The sequence below is a fragment of the Zonotrichia leucophrys genome, chromosome Z (assembly GCF_028769735.1).
Source record: "Zonotrichia leucophrys gambelii isolate GWCS_2022_RI chromosome Z, RI_Zleu_2.0, whole genome shotgun sequence".
In the NCBI taxonomy this organism is placed as follows: domain Eukaryota; kingdom Metazoa; phylum Chordata; class Aves; order Passeriformes; family Passerellidae; genus Zonotrichia; species Zonotrichia leucophrys.
In genome coordinates, this window is record NC_088200.1 from 36,809,837 (window position 1) to 36,827,207 (window position 17,371).

General features: G+C 43.3%; 1 protein-coding gene across 12 annotated transcripts in view; it reads right to left on the reverse strand.

Annotated features, from left to right (window-relative positions):
* The window catches only part of ARHGEF28 (Rho guanine nucleotide exchange factor 28), a 117,820-nt gene extending 108,893 nt beyond the window's left edge, over nt 1-8,927 (reverse strand). For 5 of the 12 annotated variants that reach the window (XM_064735927.1, XM_064735926.1, XM_064735925.1 and 2 more), the window contains exon 1: nt 1,867-1,899. Coding sequence is in view for 3 of the 12 variants with exons in the window: in XM_064735938.1 (XP_064592008.1) it covers nt 1,867-1,910; nt 2,986-2,992 (51 nt within the window). In the remaining 9 variants the exon portion in view is untranslated. Of the gene's footprint in view, nt 1-1,866; nt 1,911-2,551; nt 2,612-2,985; nt 3,203-8,763 lie in introns of those variants that run through there. The other 7 variants (XM_064735933.1, XM_064735930.1, XM_064735934.1 and 4 more) reach the window with 5 other exon arrangements.
* Nucleotides 8,928-17,371: the final 8,444 nt, after the last annotated feature.

Below are 17,371 nucleotides of genomic sequence, written 5' to 3' on the forward strand. Positions count from 1 at the left end.
TTTTCTCCACTAACCTCAGGCATGTTAGGACACTGGGGACCCACAAGAAAGACACCATCTCCATCTGCTGCCCCCACAAGATAATGAGTTAGTGACAATTCAAACTGCTCTCACTGGGTTTCTAGCAAGTTATGAGCTCCCTCTGGAATTTATCCACCTGGGCTGGTGAGAGGCTGAAGACCACAACTGGAAAGTTACCAAAGCTCAGGACGACAATCAGCAAAGCTTAAATCTGGTACAGACTCTCACCTGTGCAAATCTTGGGGCGAATGTTCTCAACTGAAATCACATTCTCACTTCCAACACACTACAAGTGACTAAAACATTCCAAGCCTCCCCTGGCGAGTCCCTTGCTCATAAGAGATGTACCATTATTAGTCTTCAAATGCACCATTTTGTATCATTCTTTGCACTTCTCACTGGCATAAATAACAGGTGGAAAAATTCAATCTTCCCACATAATCACTGAATTCTTCTCGGTACTAATCAGCATTTCCCAAAACTACGATGTCAATAAATTTACATATATTTTGCAAACCTACATCTGACTTACAGGGTTATAATCAAAGTACTAAAGTAGCCTTAAGTATGACACTTAAGGACCTCTCTACCCTAAGAGCTCTTGCAGTACCCATACATCTTTATCTCTTTATATTAATCTTCCCCTTGTTTATTGTCCATAAGAATTTCCTGCGAGACACAGTACCAAATGTTTCATTTTCAACAACCTGGATTAAAACCACTGCATTGCCCTTTGTAAAGTGGTGAGTTACCTTATTATGGGAAGATACCAGATCAGTCAGATCAGATATCACCATGTCCCTTACTACTTTTCCTGTAAAAAATTGTTTTTAAAGCCTTGCACCACACAACAAACATCATATGAGCAGGCCTCAAAAATACTTTTCTAGCAATGTCTTTAAAGATACTGCATCTAATTTTTGCAAGCCTGAGGTTCCAAGTCTGAAGCTGACCAATACAATGAAAAATCGTGCTGGTGCATTACCAATCATTTTTCCTTAAATACTCCAGGGTACAGATTAATTGTACTTCTCCTTTCCCATCCCCATCTCACCACAATAAGCAGATAATTGTTTTGTTTCTTTGTTTCATCTTTTGCCACCCTTTTGAAAATCATTCACTGTTCTCTCATTTTTCCACTAGGCATCATCCATGTACCCCTGCTACCCTCATTGCAAAGCAGAACAGGTATAAAAAAACACAGTAACTTGTTTAAATAATAACTGTTAAGAGTTCCCAAGATTTATTACTCACAATCACATCCCCCTGAAGGCACAAAAAAAATTTAAGTTATCTAATGTATGTCCTCAGTCATGCGACTACTTGTTTTTTAACTTGCAGTTCATCTATTTTAAGCAATTATTTCTATTTTACATCTATTTTAAGTAACTAAGCAATTATTGTTTTGCAGAAAAAAAATCCATTTCATTATAAATCTCAACTTATTTTTTTACATAACACAAAATTTCCTGCTTTGTGGAAACTGAGAGAATGGTAGTTTGGAATTTTGTAAGAAAAAAAACAACCAAAAATTGTGGGAAAGCAAATGAGAGGTGTCTCTTCACAGGCAGTAAAACTGATTTTGAAAATTGTAATTGAGAATACTGAAGGAGAATAAAATAATTATCACAAAAGAGAAATAATTTAAAACTTCCTTCAGAGAGCTGAACTGCACTACTGGAAACTACCACTTTTACATGTGTGTCATCAGACAGCAACATTCAACATCCTCCAGTCTCAGAAAAACAGAGAATGGACTTTAGTTTCATTCATCCTGATTTTGAATGAGCTATTACCCGAAAGAAAGCAACTCTCCAGGCAGAAGCCTAGTGTTGTAGGACTTACATAAAGAGGTACTTCAGAGCAGCTTAACTCCATTGTCACTGCATCTACAAACAGAATAAACGAGTGGAATTATTACACACCCATGATGAGGCCTTGATATAATGTGCAATTCATGTCTGCAAACTAGGTCAACATCTTCCAGAATTGGGGGGACAAGGTGGGGGGAAAGATGTTAAGCTTATCAATTGCCCTAAATCTCCCCAGAATGAGAAAACACTGGTTTTCACCAGAGTCACATAATGCCTACGTAAGGCTGGAGGAGGAGTGGCTGGTGTTAGTTAACATGTCGCATGCATTTCAGATAATAGAAACAGTGAACAAAACAGGTCAGGCTGAGCCCAGCTGCTGAGACACTCCTAGCTGCAGCCAATTAAGTAGCAGGAATTTCAGCATTTATCCCTAGAAGTAAAGAATTTAACTTGAACTGCATTGTAGCAACTTTTACTCCCGACCAATTTCCCAAGTGTCTGGTGTTGATTTTTTTCAGCAACTTGACAGAAGTCATCCCCAGGGCAGGTTGCCTTAACTACCATAAACAGCAAACTACTGAGACAAGTCCTCACCAGATCTAATACAGAAACAGTCATCATAGCAACTCTGATTTCCATAATTATATTTGACATTCACTACACCCTCAAAATTCATAGTCTAAAAGTAATATTCCTTTCAAATGGGAAAAGCATACCAGAGCAGCAAGGTGGGCTCAACAACTATGCACAAGTCTTCCTCAACTTGCTACAACAGGCTACAAAAAAAAAAAGGCTGTCTTAAGAGAGGCTCAGATGTGGCCTTGTTTTTACAGCTGAACAGTTTCCAAGAACAACACAGTTGTGCAGCTCATTGCATGCTAATGTATATATACAGCATTGTATGAGTCAGATAGGATTTGAGAAGTTCCCTGCCTACAAATGCAGAAATTAAATGCATGGCTTCAGTTGAAGCCAAAGATTACCATCCATGCATATAGTCCTTTTAAACCTCAAATTTGTTAATTTTCATCTTCGGGTGCCCATCAACCCAAGTACATTCACAAATCCACACATTCCTACAGTTATAAAACAAGGTAAAGTCCCTTACAAAATCACTGGTCACAAAGATTCAGTCAAAAAACATCCAAACCTTTCATACTGTGAGACAAAGATATCAAGGCGAACACTAATCCAGCCAGCCTATTCAGCAGCAAGATTCAGGCAGAGGGGTTTCTTGTTTTCTGTGCAGAAAGGAGGTATCTTCCAGCTGACTCCAAGGCATCTCACTTCAACAGACAAATCTCTGCAGCTTCCAGCAACAGCATCCTGAGCCCAACCTTAAGAGCACCAGCCTGTGAAGCACAGCCCTATTGGTACAGAAGAAAACAGGGTTACAAGAGAAGTTAAGAAACAGTAACCTTAGTTCCACAAGGCGTAGTTTAAGCTAGAGCCTTCCACAAGTGTTAGCTGACAGAATAGATGACGAGCATTAATATCTATCCCAGGCCTCACAATTACGGCTGCTCTTCTGAAGTGGGCATCACTTCATGGCTGTCTGAAACAAGAGACCCATCAGTCAGCCACCTGACGCCATTGCTTTATTCCTATGTATAAAACTCCTCCACCTACAATGGTTCTCAATCTTTAAAGGAACACATCCAAACTAAAATCCACCATCTCCTCTCTCCTCAAGAAAACATGACCACATTCCAGTCATTATACCACGCCAAGGGAGTAAGAACTACTCTTGGATGCTTTTGCCAAATGATTATTCTGACCTCCAAAGCCTTAAGAGATGTATCTCAACATCTACCTCCTCTGCAAGGATGAGAAAGGCAGGTACCCAGTCTAGTCTACCTACTCTACAGAAAGCGTGAGCAAGAAGACATAACTTAGCTCTTCCTTTGGAGGATAAAAATTCCATCACCAGCACAACAAAGTTGTTTTGTATTGGCAAATACAAACACAACTCACTTGTGGTGCCGTCCTAGCTTCCTTCCACCCTTTGCTTGCATCACACTGTGGATCCCCTGGGAGCCTGAGGAATTGGAAATACTAAGTACCTAGCTCAACATGATTCTTGAGTGGATGAATAAGCTCATCAGAACCAACCAAGGTTTTTCGTACAGCACTGACCAAAACCATGCTGAAAGAGTATCAGTACTTCATCTGTGTACTTGCCTGACAAACCAGCTTACAACAGATTCCTGGATGCAAAGGAGTATCTAATGGTACTTGTTGCTTTCTGCAGAAGAATCCATAAATATCAACACACAGCACTAAGTGGCTTCTTTTGCTTTTCTCACACTCTTAAGAATGCTGGCTGTTTAGAAAAAATTCCACGTGTATGGCTCATGTCTTTCCTCTGTCTGGGGCTTACAGTAACTCCGCCTGGCTGCTGGAAGTGGCTGGGAGAGGCAGGAAGAAGAGGATGCACGTAGGGAGGAAATACTCAGCTCTGGCTACAGCACAGCGCTTGTGCAATCTCCATTTCAGGTCTTGGGACTGAAAGAGACACCACACATGCAGCTTACTACTCACCATTCACCTCCTCTGTACAGCAAAGAACTGCCCACGTTCACAAAAGGCAGGACCCCCAGAACACACAAGGTGCCACGCAGACAAATCCTCTCCAGTGCTAAGGCAGAGTCCTACCCCACACAGCAAGGGCAGGGTCAAGCTCCCGACATCACGAATGCACATAATTTCACAGAGCAACACCTGATCCCTTCCTCTGACATCTGTGCCTCTGACACAGAAACCAGCACGACGGACATCTAACAAACAGGTCTGGTTTCAGGCATTGCCCACACTGCCAATGGCAGCAGTAGCAGAATTCATCTATACACACAAAAAAACCTTCTCAGCATCCAGTTTAGCAGTTAATTTAATAGAATCATATGTTGTGATATGGTGATATGGTGCAAACTGGGAAGACTTGCAGTAGAGGTTTCATTCATAGCTGGAATATGTAATTCCGATATTCTTCACCCAATATTTTATTTATTGGTTGCCAATTATGGGACTGTCATATATTCAAATTTTTTCAACATTATAAATTTTAGCATTTTACAGTATGGGTTCCCCAAGTATGTTAGAAGGACTACAGTCAGAAAATAAACCCATGGAAAATAAAGACATCCATTATTTACTTAACTGCATTATAAGACGTCAGTAATCAAACATTTTTATTCTGTACACACCAAGAAATTAAATAAGGGGAAGCATTATTTAACTATCAGCAGAAAGGCATTTCTACCAGTTGACAAGGTGACCCTCCAGCCACCACTGTGACTACTATTGGCTGTCCTAGCACTTACTGTCTATGCAGCATTTTCCTAAACACAGAAAGGCATTTCCTGATCCTACAGCAATTCAGCTCACCACCAGTGACTTAACTCTCTCGTCTTCCCTGTAAATAAAGCATATCACTGCGGAAGAAAGAGACAGAGAATGTAAAGATGGCACTCTGGCTTTGATGCTGCTCTGCAATCCAGCAGTCACTTGTACAAACTTCACTGAACTTTTCTGTGCTCTGTGGCTGTTCCAGCAAGCCTCCAGCAAGCCACAGCTCTTTAAGCTGCACCAGATCAGTTTGTGCAAAAATACTGTGCCTTACAGAGAGATGCAAGGTGTGAGCAGTGGTATAAAACATTAATTTCATACTCCCATATCAATATCAATTGAATATCAATTCAAAGGTAACAAAACATAAGGTCTTTGCTTGTACTCTGTTTGCTACATTCTCCTTTCAGATCACAGTCCATGTCACAGACCTGCTACTTCATAACAGCAAAGCAACTGATCTAACACCAAAAATATACTATATAAATAAACCCTAAATGAGGTGTCCTAGGACTCAAATCTTCCTTTTTAACTACACTTCTTTTTTGTGATGGTCACACTGAAACCCATGTCTATAAAATGCTGAGAATTAGTCTTATTACCCCTATATCAAGACACATTAAATCTGTATTTGTGGTCAACCAAAACAACAATAAAGCAAGGATGCATCCCCCCCAGAGGCCACTGGAAGGCAAGCAGGAATCCTCAGAGCATCATTTGTAATGCTTTAAAATCCAACATATTTGTCTTAGCAAAATGTCTTGTAGAAGTCTAGCAGCACATGCAGATCAAGAAGTCTTCTACTGAGCTCTCTTTTGCCTGTTGATTGTGTAACTAACCATTACCACCATTCTATTTTTTTTTTGACCATGCAAATAATCTGTTTATATTTCTCAGATCTTAATACTCTTCAAAACCTGTGAGATTTCAGTATGGTGCTCACAGACTAGCCAGTGTCCACTACTAACACTCATCCCACAGCTCCCACTATAAAAGCACAGCAACAGAACTAAACTGTGTTCCTGAATTCATAGATTCCATCTGAGTTATGTTATGTTATGTTATGTTAGTACACCAAAGGCTCACTCACAGCCTCCCCAGCACCAGGAAATACACTGCACAGCCACCAGGTCAAATGTGGTACAGAACAGGCTTTTAAGTACAGGTCTTTTTTCTGAACCTGACTAAAAGATCTTGGATAAAATAAATGAAAGGGAAAAAACTAGCAAGCTGAAAATACATACATAATAAATATTACATTCCCAAAGTCAGAGATTTAACTTTACAGCACAGGTTTTTGAGATGATCTTCCGTTTTTCCGCTAGGGTCTCTTGAACATATAGAGCATCGGAGAATAGGGAGGGGACAAAGCAGAACCCTCAGCTCATAGCTTCACAAGCACGTTCATTTACCGCCTTCTAACACTACTCAAACTGAAATAAACCTTTGCCTATCACATTTATCACGAAGCAGAGTGCACTAGTGCTGATACTTCACCAGACACTAGCTGCTCTTGAAGGGCAACTGAACAGAATAAGTATAGCTAACCGTCTTTTAAAATGTCACTCTTCTCAACAATTTGAGACAAACAGAAGCTTAAATCTTATTTCAAAAAAATCACCCCATTTAGGGCTATTGAAATACCAAAATACATACAAATTATTTTGTGAAATGCATAGCCATTTTGTGATCCTTAGAAGGAAATTCAAGAGTCTCCAAAAAAGGACCATACTTCTTCACCTTTAATGAAGTTTTGGGTTTTAAAACACAGGAAAAAAATTCTTTTCTGACAGAAGTCTGCTGTTGAGGTTGGCAAAATACATTCTTTATGTATTCCTGTATTAACCTTCTTAATGTAGCATTTTCATTTCAACTAAAAAGAAAATGGGGCCCTAGACCTTAAAAATGTGAAATGTGGGTTTTACATTACCAAAAGGCAAAAATAAAATCAAATGTATTACTAAGGTTACTGAAATAAATAAAATATGTTTGATAATGTTGTGGGACACCTGTCTTACCTCACTCCTTTTAACACCTGTTTTGATAAAGACAGTAGCTTTCTAATTGTGAATTTTTTTACGGCTTTACCATTTATTACTCCCTAGTTTGGGCTCTGTGAACCCAGAGCAACAGCAAACCCTTGAAATAGTTCATGCAGCACAGTTGTACAGCTGAATGACAAGGTAGCAAAGAAATGGACCAGAAACTTTTGGTTCTACAAATGCATAAAATTGAGGGCTCCCGTGCTATCTTGTGACACTTCATCATCCCTCAGGCTTGGCCATCCACTGAACTGCTACAATTAAGAAAGCAAGAGGATATTCTGTGTATTTAAAGATACTTTTGTAATTGGTGCTCCACCTTCATGGACAACTAGAACAGTGCTACAAGCTCTACACCAAGAACCAGAAAAAAAATTTTATACCAAAATTCATTGAACATAATTCCAATAATCAAAGCAGCAGCTGCCATTGAGAAGTGCAACTTATAGCCCTCTTTTAACTATTAATGTAGTTTGGTGGCATCTGCTTGTCTTAATGATGCTAAGCCTGAAAGATACAACTCAACTAGTTTGTAGGTAAGTTTCTAAGGAAAATTCCGTAAATGATTGGCATAAATGTCTAATTTGCAAGTTAACTGAGAAGGCCAGATGAGCTGCCTATTACCAAGATACACCTACACAACCACTTTCATTGTTTCAGTTAATATTCAAACCCATTGTGGAAAAACAAAAGCATTTAAGTAGTTCAATATTTCCACCAGATGTTGTCCTGTCAGTTTTTCATCCTGAGTATACAGAATACAGCTCCATCTTTACTTATGTGGAAAAATCCCACTTAGTAAAATGCCCCCTGATATCCTGTTTCCACAATGTGCAGTAAAGAGCAAATTACTTCTGTAAAATAAAACATCTGGTAGATTTTCAGTCACATCTGTGTGCTTTAAAAAATTTACGAGCAGAACTTCAACCATTTTTGTATAAGATCAGATACAGAGGCATGAGTTAAGGCCGTAAAAATGAAGAAGGATTTTTAGTGGCACATCTCTAAGCCACACACAGCAGTGCCCCAACAAGAACAGCTTCAAAAGGTGTTTCTCAGAATTTTACCATTAGAAACGCTTTAATTTCTTGGCTATTAAAAAAGTTAAGAGTAACGTAGTTAAAAACTTCTTTTGCTCTGTGTAAGAAAGGCAAGCATCTTTATGATTAAGATCGAATACCTTGTTCACACTGAGGGAAAAACTGGGGGGGGGGGGGGGGGGGGGGAAGAGAGTAGCTTTTATGGCAAAGTAGTGAACTTAAAACAGGACAACAAACAGCCACATATATTTAAAAACAACAACAACAAAGCTACAACAAAACCCCACTGAAATCCCTCTCCGCCTTTCGGGGCTCCGAAGGCCACTGACAGCGCACGCAAAGGCGGAGCCCGCCCAGGCGCACGGCGGCGCCGGGGCGCGGTCCCAGCGCGGAGCATCGCCGCAGCCGCTCGGAGCGGGGCGCCGCAGGCTCGGCCCGTGCCCCGGGGCCGCGGCAGCAGCTGCGGGCCGCGCTCGCCCTCCGCGGCAGCGGGCGCCTTACCTGCGCCTCGTGTGCCGGGTCAGGCGCCTCCGCCGGGCACGGACGGACGGAGGCACGGAGGGAGGGGGCGGTGCTGCCGAGCCGCCGCGGGAGCGCTGCGGGACGCGCCCGGGCCCGCCCCGGCAGCCCGCGCTAACAAAGGCGCTTTGTGACAGCCCCTGGCGCTGGGAGGCTCCTGGGGAGCAGGGCCCGGGGCAGCCGCCGCGGCTCCAGGGACAGGGAACGGGCGGCAGGAGCCAGGGCGGGGGTGCGCAGCCCCGGCGCCCTCGGGAGCGGAGCGGCGCCCTGCCCCGCTCGGTGCTGCAGCCCCCGCTCCGCTGCCCGGCCGCGCTCCCGCGGGCACCAGCGCTGGGCCGGGAGCTGCCCACGCAAGGGGGCTGGCTGATCAGCCTGCTGCCCGGCCCTTCCATGCGTGCTTCGTGCTGCACAGTGCACGGACCCCGATAAAGCACGCCACACCTTAGCTTCTCAGCTGCCACGTATACATGATATGTGAATTCATCTGCTCTTAAAAGCATCTAAAGTTGACTCCCGAAGGCTTTCCTGCCCACCTGTTACACTGATTAAGGACAGTGAAGCACTGAAGATGTAGGGTTTTGAGTACCAGACTGGGTGTAGAGGCTGAGCAAGTTTCCTCCTGCTGCACTGTAATTTAATTCATAACCTGTCTGCTGCAGATGGATAGCATAGTTTCTTTATAACAGCAGTGTTAGGCTAACATTAAGCAAATTAGACTGCTGTAACAGAGCAGAGGTCAAAAAGACACCTCCCTGTGAGAGGTGAAAGAGGATTTTGCTTCTGCCCAAAAGAACCATGGGGTAAATTAAGGAAAAGTGTTAATTCTGTTTTCTACTTGTTACCTATGGTTTGGGTATGGTTTATTTGATCAGTTCATTGCACCTGTTAAGTGCTGTTGGGAACCAATAAAGAAGCAATGTTGAACACGTAAACAAAAAAGAGAAAGGCTGCCACTGAAGCAAAGTGTTTTGTGTTTTCACCACCAGGAGGAGGGGAACGTGCCTGACTCAACTGACTCGTTCATATGAATATTTTTGTTTTAAAGACGTGTTCCCCTCTCATTTCTGTGGAAAAGTGAGTTATTTCTCAAAACCCTAAAGGAGAGAAAGAAACCAGTAAAACCCCATTACCATCCCATGTCTTTCAGCAAGAATTTAATGGCTTTACATAGGTATGCATTCACTTCGAAACTTTTCATTGTTTTTGCTTTTTGTGGCTGATCACATAAAAAATCATCTGTGCAAGGAAGCAGGGACAAAAGTCCACAACTCCAATATTACAGAGAGAACCTACTGAGCTGTGGGGTGATCAGGCCCTTGGAAAGTTAAACTTGCCAGAAGGAAAAGAGATACAGGTTGATGGGGTGCACCCAGATTAGGGATGGCTTGCAACCATTTTATAGCACCTTCCCTCTACATGCAGCCCCAGCATACTTTACTGGAAGCATACATGAGGATTGCTTTACTTCAGTTGCTACACTCACTCACCACTGAATATAGCAAGCTATCCACCTGCATGCTATCCTAGAAAAGAATACAAACATAGGCACATCTGCAGCAGCTGTAGACCTGGGATGTCAATGCCAAATACTCACAACTGAAAAAAATGCAAGAATTATTATCTAAAAGTTAATTTACATAGTTTCCAATGTAATGATGTAATGTTACATTATAAGATACTATCAGGCCTCAGCTCCAGAGGAAACCCTCTCCTGCATTTCCATCATGGAAATAAGGACTTAGGCAAGTTTTTTGTATGTGTTGGGACCATGCATCTAGCAAAACTTACAAGTAAGTTTTTATAAATAACATTCAAGTAACAAAGGAAAAAAAATATACACTACAGAGACTGTCTTCTGATTCATAAAACATCCAAGCATCAGTAAAATTACTGTTGCCTAGGGCTTCTATGTCACTGGGTAATGCTACTCAGTTTTTCACAATGTGCCAAATGGTTTCGGCTTGAATATATTGGCTATTGAAAACAGCTGAAGGGAAAGAATCTTATTTGACAACTACTACCTTAATTAATAATAATCTGAATGTTTAGATGAATGCTTAGCTTTCACACACACAAAGTAATGTTACAAAATGGAAAGTATCATCAGCAAGGAGGCAGTGAGTCATTTTCTTGAGCTAAGTATTACTACTACTTAGTACTTGCTTACTACTACTCTTCCTACTCTTCCTCTTCTAACTCCACCCTGATCCCTGAGTGCCACAGTTTGGAGAAACTTCCCCAAGTGAACTTACAATATTATAGTCTACATCCACTGGCTTTCCATCATTTATTAGATGGTGGAGCTTGACATAAAGGGAAATGAAATATGTCAAGGAGGACCTTCCCCTCATGAGCCCTTGCTGATCAATGACTGCACTGTCACTCCATTGTTTTTCAGTAATTCCTGGATTACTTTATCCATAATTTTACCAAGCACTGCAGTGAGACAATAATTACCAACATTCCTTCTCACCTTTCTTGAGAACTGAGACAGTATTTGCAACTTGAAGTAGATTGGGACCTTTCCAGACTGCCAAGGTAGTTGAGTAGTATGGGAGAGACATCCTGCAATAACATCAGCCACTTCTTTCAGTACTCTGGGATGAATCTCTTTGGGACCCATAAATTTATGCACATCTAGCTGAAGAAGCCTCAGAAAAGTTCAGAGTCAGCTGGGAGTTCACTGTCCCTCTAGTCGTGGCCTTCTTGGAGAGACCTCTGGGGATCCACAGCCTATGACCTGTGTTGAAGACAGAAGTGAAGACATTAATGCCTCTGCTTGGTCTACATCCCTATTTGTGAGGTAACTTGTCGGATCTCAAAATCTCAGTCCTGAGATGCTGAGCCTCCGAGACCCTTGGGGGTCTCGGGACTCCTGGAATGTTGCCAGAAGTGTCTGGTAGCTGGACTTTAACCCTACACAGGAGACGACAAGGATGAGGGCTTCACAGGGTGAATGGTGAAGGGATTAGCTAATTAGAGGGTGAGACACAAGGTTTAGGATTTATGTACAGGGGGGTTTAGAGGAGTAAGATGGAGGAATTGGGGTGTGTCCTGTCCTCCTCCTTCTTCCTCCTCTCCTCCATCTTCTTTGGCCACGGTGGCACCTTTCTATTGGTTATTACTAAGAGTACACCGAGTTATAACAATAGATGGTATTGGGGAAAAATGATAAATATTGTATACGTAGCAAAGGGTATAAAGATAGGTGCCTGCCCCGGAGGGAGACAGAGTGTGCCCATGGCTGACTGCTGAGCAGATCTCTGTTTGGCTGAAAGAACATCTTTTAGATAAACAATTAATAAACATAAAACCAGAAAGAAGAACTGAAGCCTCTTCTCGTCTTTCGATACCCGGGCTGTCCCAAGGCCACCCAGAGCCTCTCCAGGCCCCTCAAACAGCCGAGATAAACCTGACATATTGGCGTCCCTGGACGGACCACGAATCATCACAACCTTTCGGGGGAAGATAAACCGGACATTTGGCTTCCACTGGGTGAGCTCTGACCACCACAACCTTTCGGGGGGGCCACCACCACCTTCAAAGCCCTGAAGAAAAAGAGAGAGAAGAAGAAAAAAAAAGCCAACACAGACTGCAAAAAAACAGCAGTCACTGAGAATTCCATCTCTCAGTTTCTGCCGAAGAGAATTCGTAGCAGAACAGCCCGGACTGGAACCAGAAGGCGCCCTGGGTCCACCTCTCGTGATCTGCTGGACAGACCGAGACGTCCAGACTGCTCTGAACGACAGATTTGGTAAGAAAGCTTGAAAATAAGAACATGGGAGGCACACCTTCCCAGGAACAACGGGAAATTTTGTCCACTTTATAAGGTGTGACACAAACATACAAAAAATTAATTAGCTCTGGCCTTAAAAGGCCAGGAAGGAACACCCCGAGACGCACCAGACGTCCGGGGGGGGGCCCTTAAAAAGGGGGGAGCAAGACTCCGGAAAAAATTAGCTCTGGCCTTAAAAGGCCAGGAAGGTAGACCCCCGAGACGCACCAGACGTCCGGGGGGGGGACTCTCTGAAAGAGAGGGGGGAGCAAGGCTCCAGGAAAGAAAAAATTAGCTCTGGCCTTAAAAGGCCGAGAAGAAAAATGCTCTTGGAAAAAAAAGAGCAAGAAATATTATTAAAATACCCGGTCCCAAAACCCAGAAACCCTGGGAAACTCCCAAAAAGCGTCCAAAAGGTCCAGAGAGCATGGAGGACTCAGGAACAGAGGGGAGAGAGCAGGGGGGGGAAGAAAAAGGGATCGGGGGAGGCGCTTTCTCGCGGCGTGGAGCAGGCGGGGAGCGCGGGTGAAGAAAAAACAGAGAAGGCGTGTTTTCGCGCGGCTTTGCTAAGCTCAGGGCCGGGGGGTGCAGCGGCCCCGGGGGCCGGCAAGGTAGCAGAAACGCGCGCGGCAGGCAAAACTCGCAAGAACCCGGGGCAGAAGTCACATGCCAGCGCAGCCGGGGCGTCCGACATGGACAGCGGCATGGGGAAAATTGCGCAATCCCAGAAAGGCGGTCAGGGAGACGCAGGGGCGCGCGGTTGTGACGCAAAAATCGCGGGACGCAGATCGGAGCGAGTCGCGGCGGGCGCGGGTGCCGGCGGGACGGCGGCACACACTGACGAAGGGCCACACACACACACACAGCGTCGGAGGAGGAGGAGACAGTCAGGGGCAGACCGAGGGGGGAAAATTCAGAGGCGGAAGAAAAAGGGAGAGAAAAAAAAATTACCTCGGGAGAGACACAGAGCAGCTCGGAAAGCACGCATGCGCCGAGCGCGGGCGGGGGCGGGCCAGACCCCCGGTGACGTCTCAGGCGAGGAGGGGCCCTCTCCAGACTTGGTGCCTTTGGTAAAAACCCTCGGGGTCCTAAGCCTCTCCCCTCCTGGGGAGGCTTGTGTGTTTTCTAACCCTATTGTCAGTTGAATCAAAAACTAGGTAACCCCTGAGTGCACGACATGCCAGATCGGTTCAGCAGAGCTACAACATCATTTCGTAACAAGTCTGCAACTATCCAGCGATTTTCCTCAACAAGATATAAGAAGAAACGAATACTCAGACAAAAGTCGGGACTCAGACTGCAAAGGACAACTCAGAAGAGAAACAAGAGAAACGAAAGACTCTGGGGGGGTTTTTTTCTCTTTGGGGTCTTGAATATTTCTGTATAAGAACGAAAGACTCTGGGAGGTTTTCTCCTTGGGATCTTGAATTGCAATAGGCAATAGAGTAAATTTACCTATTATAGGGAAAACTGACAAAGGATCATATATTGATCAGCTGGTAGATTTCTTTGACATTTCTCCCATTTGGAGAAGAATTTTAAGGGTAGGATTTTGACATTTCTCCCATTTGGAGAAGAATTTTAAGGGTAGATTTCTTTGACATTTCTCCCATTTGGAGAAGAATTTTAAGGGTAGGATTTTATGTTTTAATAGTTTAGGATTTTATGTTGTAATAATTTTCCTAGTCCTCATCCATGTCGTCCCAGATGCCTGGAATCGGATTGTAAAAGAGGTTTTCTTGGGGCAAACAGAAGGGGGAGATGTCGGATCTCAAAATCTCAGTCCTGAGATGCTGAGCCTCCGAGACCCTTGGGGGTCTCGGGACTCCTGGAATGTTGCCAGAAGTGTCTGGTAGCTGGACTTTAACCCTACACAGGAGACGACAAGGATGAGGGCTTCACCGGGTGAATGGTGAAGGGATTAGCTAATTAGAGGGTGAGACACAAGGTTTAGGATTTATGTACAGGGGGGTTTAGAGGAGTAAGATGGAGGAATTGGGGTGTGTCCTGTCCTCCTCCTTCTTCCTCCTCTCCTCCATCTTCTTTGGCCACGGTGGCACCTTTCTATTGGTTATTACTAAGAGTACACCGAGTTATAACAATAGATGGTATTGGGGAAAAATGATAAATATTGTATACGTAGCAAAGGGTATAAAGATAGGTGCCTGCCCCGGAGGGGGACGGAGTGTGCCCATGGCTGACTGCTGTGCAGATCTCTGGTGGCTGAAAGAACATCTTTTAGATAAACAATTAATAAACATAAAACCAGAAAGTAGAACTGAAGCCTCTTCTCGTCCTAAAATACCCGGGCTGTCCCAAGGCCACCCAGAGCCTCTCCAGGCCCCTCAAACAGCCGAGATAAACCGGACAGTAACTGACCCCATCAAGTAATGGACCAGTTATCTCTGATTTTCATTTTTATAAGTTTGCTTCACTTTCTTATATTTTAAACACTCTACATAGCTTAATCATAATGTTAGACGATAAGTATTTTAGTGTTTTCTAAAATACCAAGTTTTCACATCATTAGTTACTCAGCCTTGAACAACTCGAACAATACAACTTAGTAAATTCTAGCAGCATGGTCTTGAAGCCTATCTCTTGAAGTTCCCTCAAGAAATTAGAATGTATAGGTGATCTAGCAATAAAAGTTTCACTTATTGGCAGAATTAGTCCAGGGAAGATTCCACTGTCTTTGCTAGGGAATGTTCAGTTGAAGCCTTGATAAAAGCAGCAGAATGACCAACCAGCTCATCTATTTCTCCCATGTAATTCAGATGCCTGAACAAAGGAGAGGGAAGTTTTAATTCACTATTCCTTTTGAATACCAGTCTAATTCTGGTTGCATTTGTTTAGAAAAACCTCTTTTCTGATAACACACTGCTCCTGAGCCACAAGAATATTCAGGGTAAGGAGGTATTCTTTGCAACAGAGCTGCAAGAATGTTCCATATGAAAAGTACATAGTGCTTTTTGTCTGTTACTGCTCTGCGGCAAGGCAATTCATTAACTATATTTCAAGACAAGTCAACCTGGTTATTTCCAAATTACCTACAAGTCAAGGATGATGCCATGTGCAATAAATGCTCCCTTTCCCTTATAAACAGATTAATATCCTTTCCCAAAAAGGACACCCAGCACTACATCCCCTCCAATACAATGGACAATTAACTTTTTGAAGTATTCCAGCTTATTACATTCCATCTTAATACTTAAAAATACTAGATTCTGGAGCATAAGATGGAAAAAAACCTGCTGGAAAAATAACTATGTTTTCATATAAATAATTACTTTTTAACTTGTAGTACAAATATATGTAGGCTTGGCACTGCTGTAAAGCATTTCAAACATTCACCAGCGCAAGAGACCACTACAAACTCTTACCTGGGACTTTTTTTCCTATTTTATTCAAGCTGCAGCCTACTTCAAAAGGAAAAAAAAAATAAAGCCTTGTATTAATATTGTAATTATGTAAAATCAGAAAATTAACAACAGGCTCTACACTGGTAATAACAGTATCTTTTTCTAGCTCCTCTGTAACTTAGTTATATCAGTCTTGAAGAACTTGCATAATGTAAAAAACTCTTATTAAATGGGAAAAAATAAACTTATTTTTCAGAACAAAACCTTACATTCACAATAAACAGATATGTCTGGCAAGTTTGTCACCTGAACAAATATTACTTTTGAATGCAGAGGTAGGAAATCCAGTGGAGCTTAAAATACAACTCATCAGTCATTCCAAATATCTTCCAAAGTCTTCCTTCCAAATTTCATTTTACTAGCCTTCTTAGACATCAAGATCTTAAATGGCATTTATGTTTTCATATTTTCTTTCCATTTTGATTGGTGTAGAGAATATCTCACATTTGTTTCGACATCCACCTTGGCAAACTCACTTGAAAGAAAACATGAATAACAAACATTGTAATGCATCAAAAGCCATAAGATACAGATATACGGAACAAATTGTGTTGGAAGGGACCTTTAAAGATCACCTAGTCAAATACCTTGCAATAAGCAGAGCACTCCTTCAGCTAGATCAGATTGCTCAGGGCCTCATCCAACCTGACATTGAATGCTTACAGGCATGGAGCAGTTACCAATTCAGAGCAGCCTGTTCCAACATTTTATCAACCCTGTTGTAAAGAACTTCCATATGTCTAGTCTACATTTGCCCTTTACATTTTAACCATTATCCCTTGTCCTATCACAACAGGGCCTACTTAAAAAGTCTGTGCCCATCTTTCGTATCAGCTCCCTGCAAGTGCCAAAGAAAGCCACGATAATGTCCCCCTGGAGCTGTCCCTTCCCCAGGCTGAGTAACCCCAGTTCTCTCCGACTGTCCTCATAGGTGAGGTGCTACAGTTTCCTGATCATCTTCATGGTCCCCCTCTGGACTACTCCAACATCTCCCTGTCCCTCCTGTGCTGTGCCCCCAGAGCTGATGCAGCCCTGCAGGTGGGGTCTCAGTAGAGCAGAGCAGAGGGGCAGAATCCCCTCCCTGCCCTGCTGCCCACCCTGCTCTGGATGCAGCCCAGGACACGTGTGGCTCTCTGGGCTGGCAGTGCCCATGGCTGGGGCAGCTCCAGCCTCTCAGCCACCAGCACCCCCAATTCCTTCTGGGCAGGGCTGCTGGGATCTGTTCATGCCCAGCCTGTGCTGGTACCAGGGCTGCTCTGACCCACGGGCAGCACCTTGCACAGTTGCCTTGTTAAACCTCTTAAGGTTCACATGGGCCCCTCTCCAAGTCTGTCCAGGTCCATCTAGATGGCATCCCACTTTTCATGTGTGTCAGGGCATCACTTGACTTGGT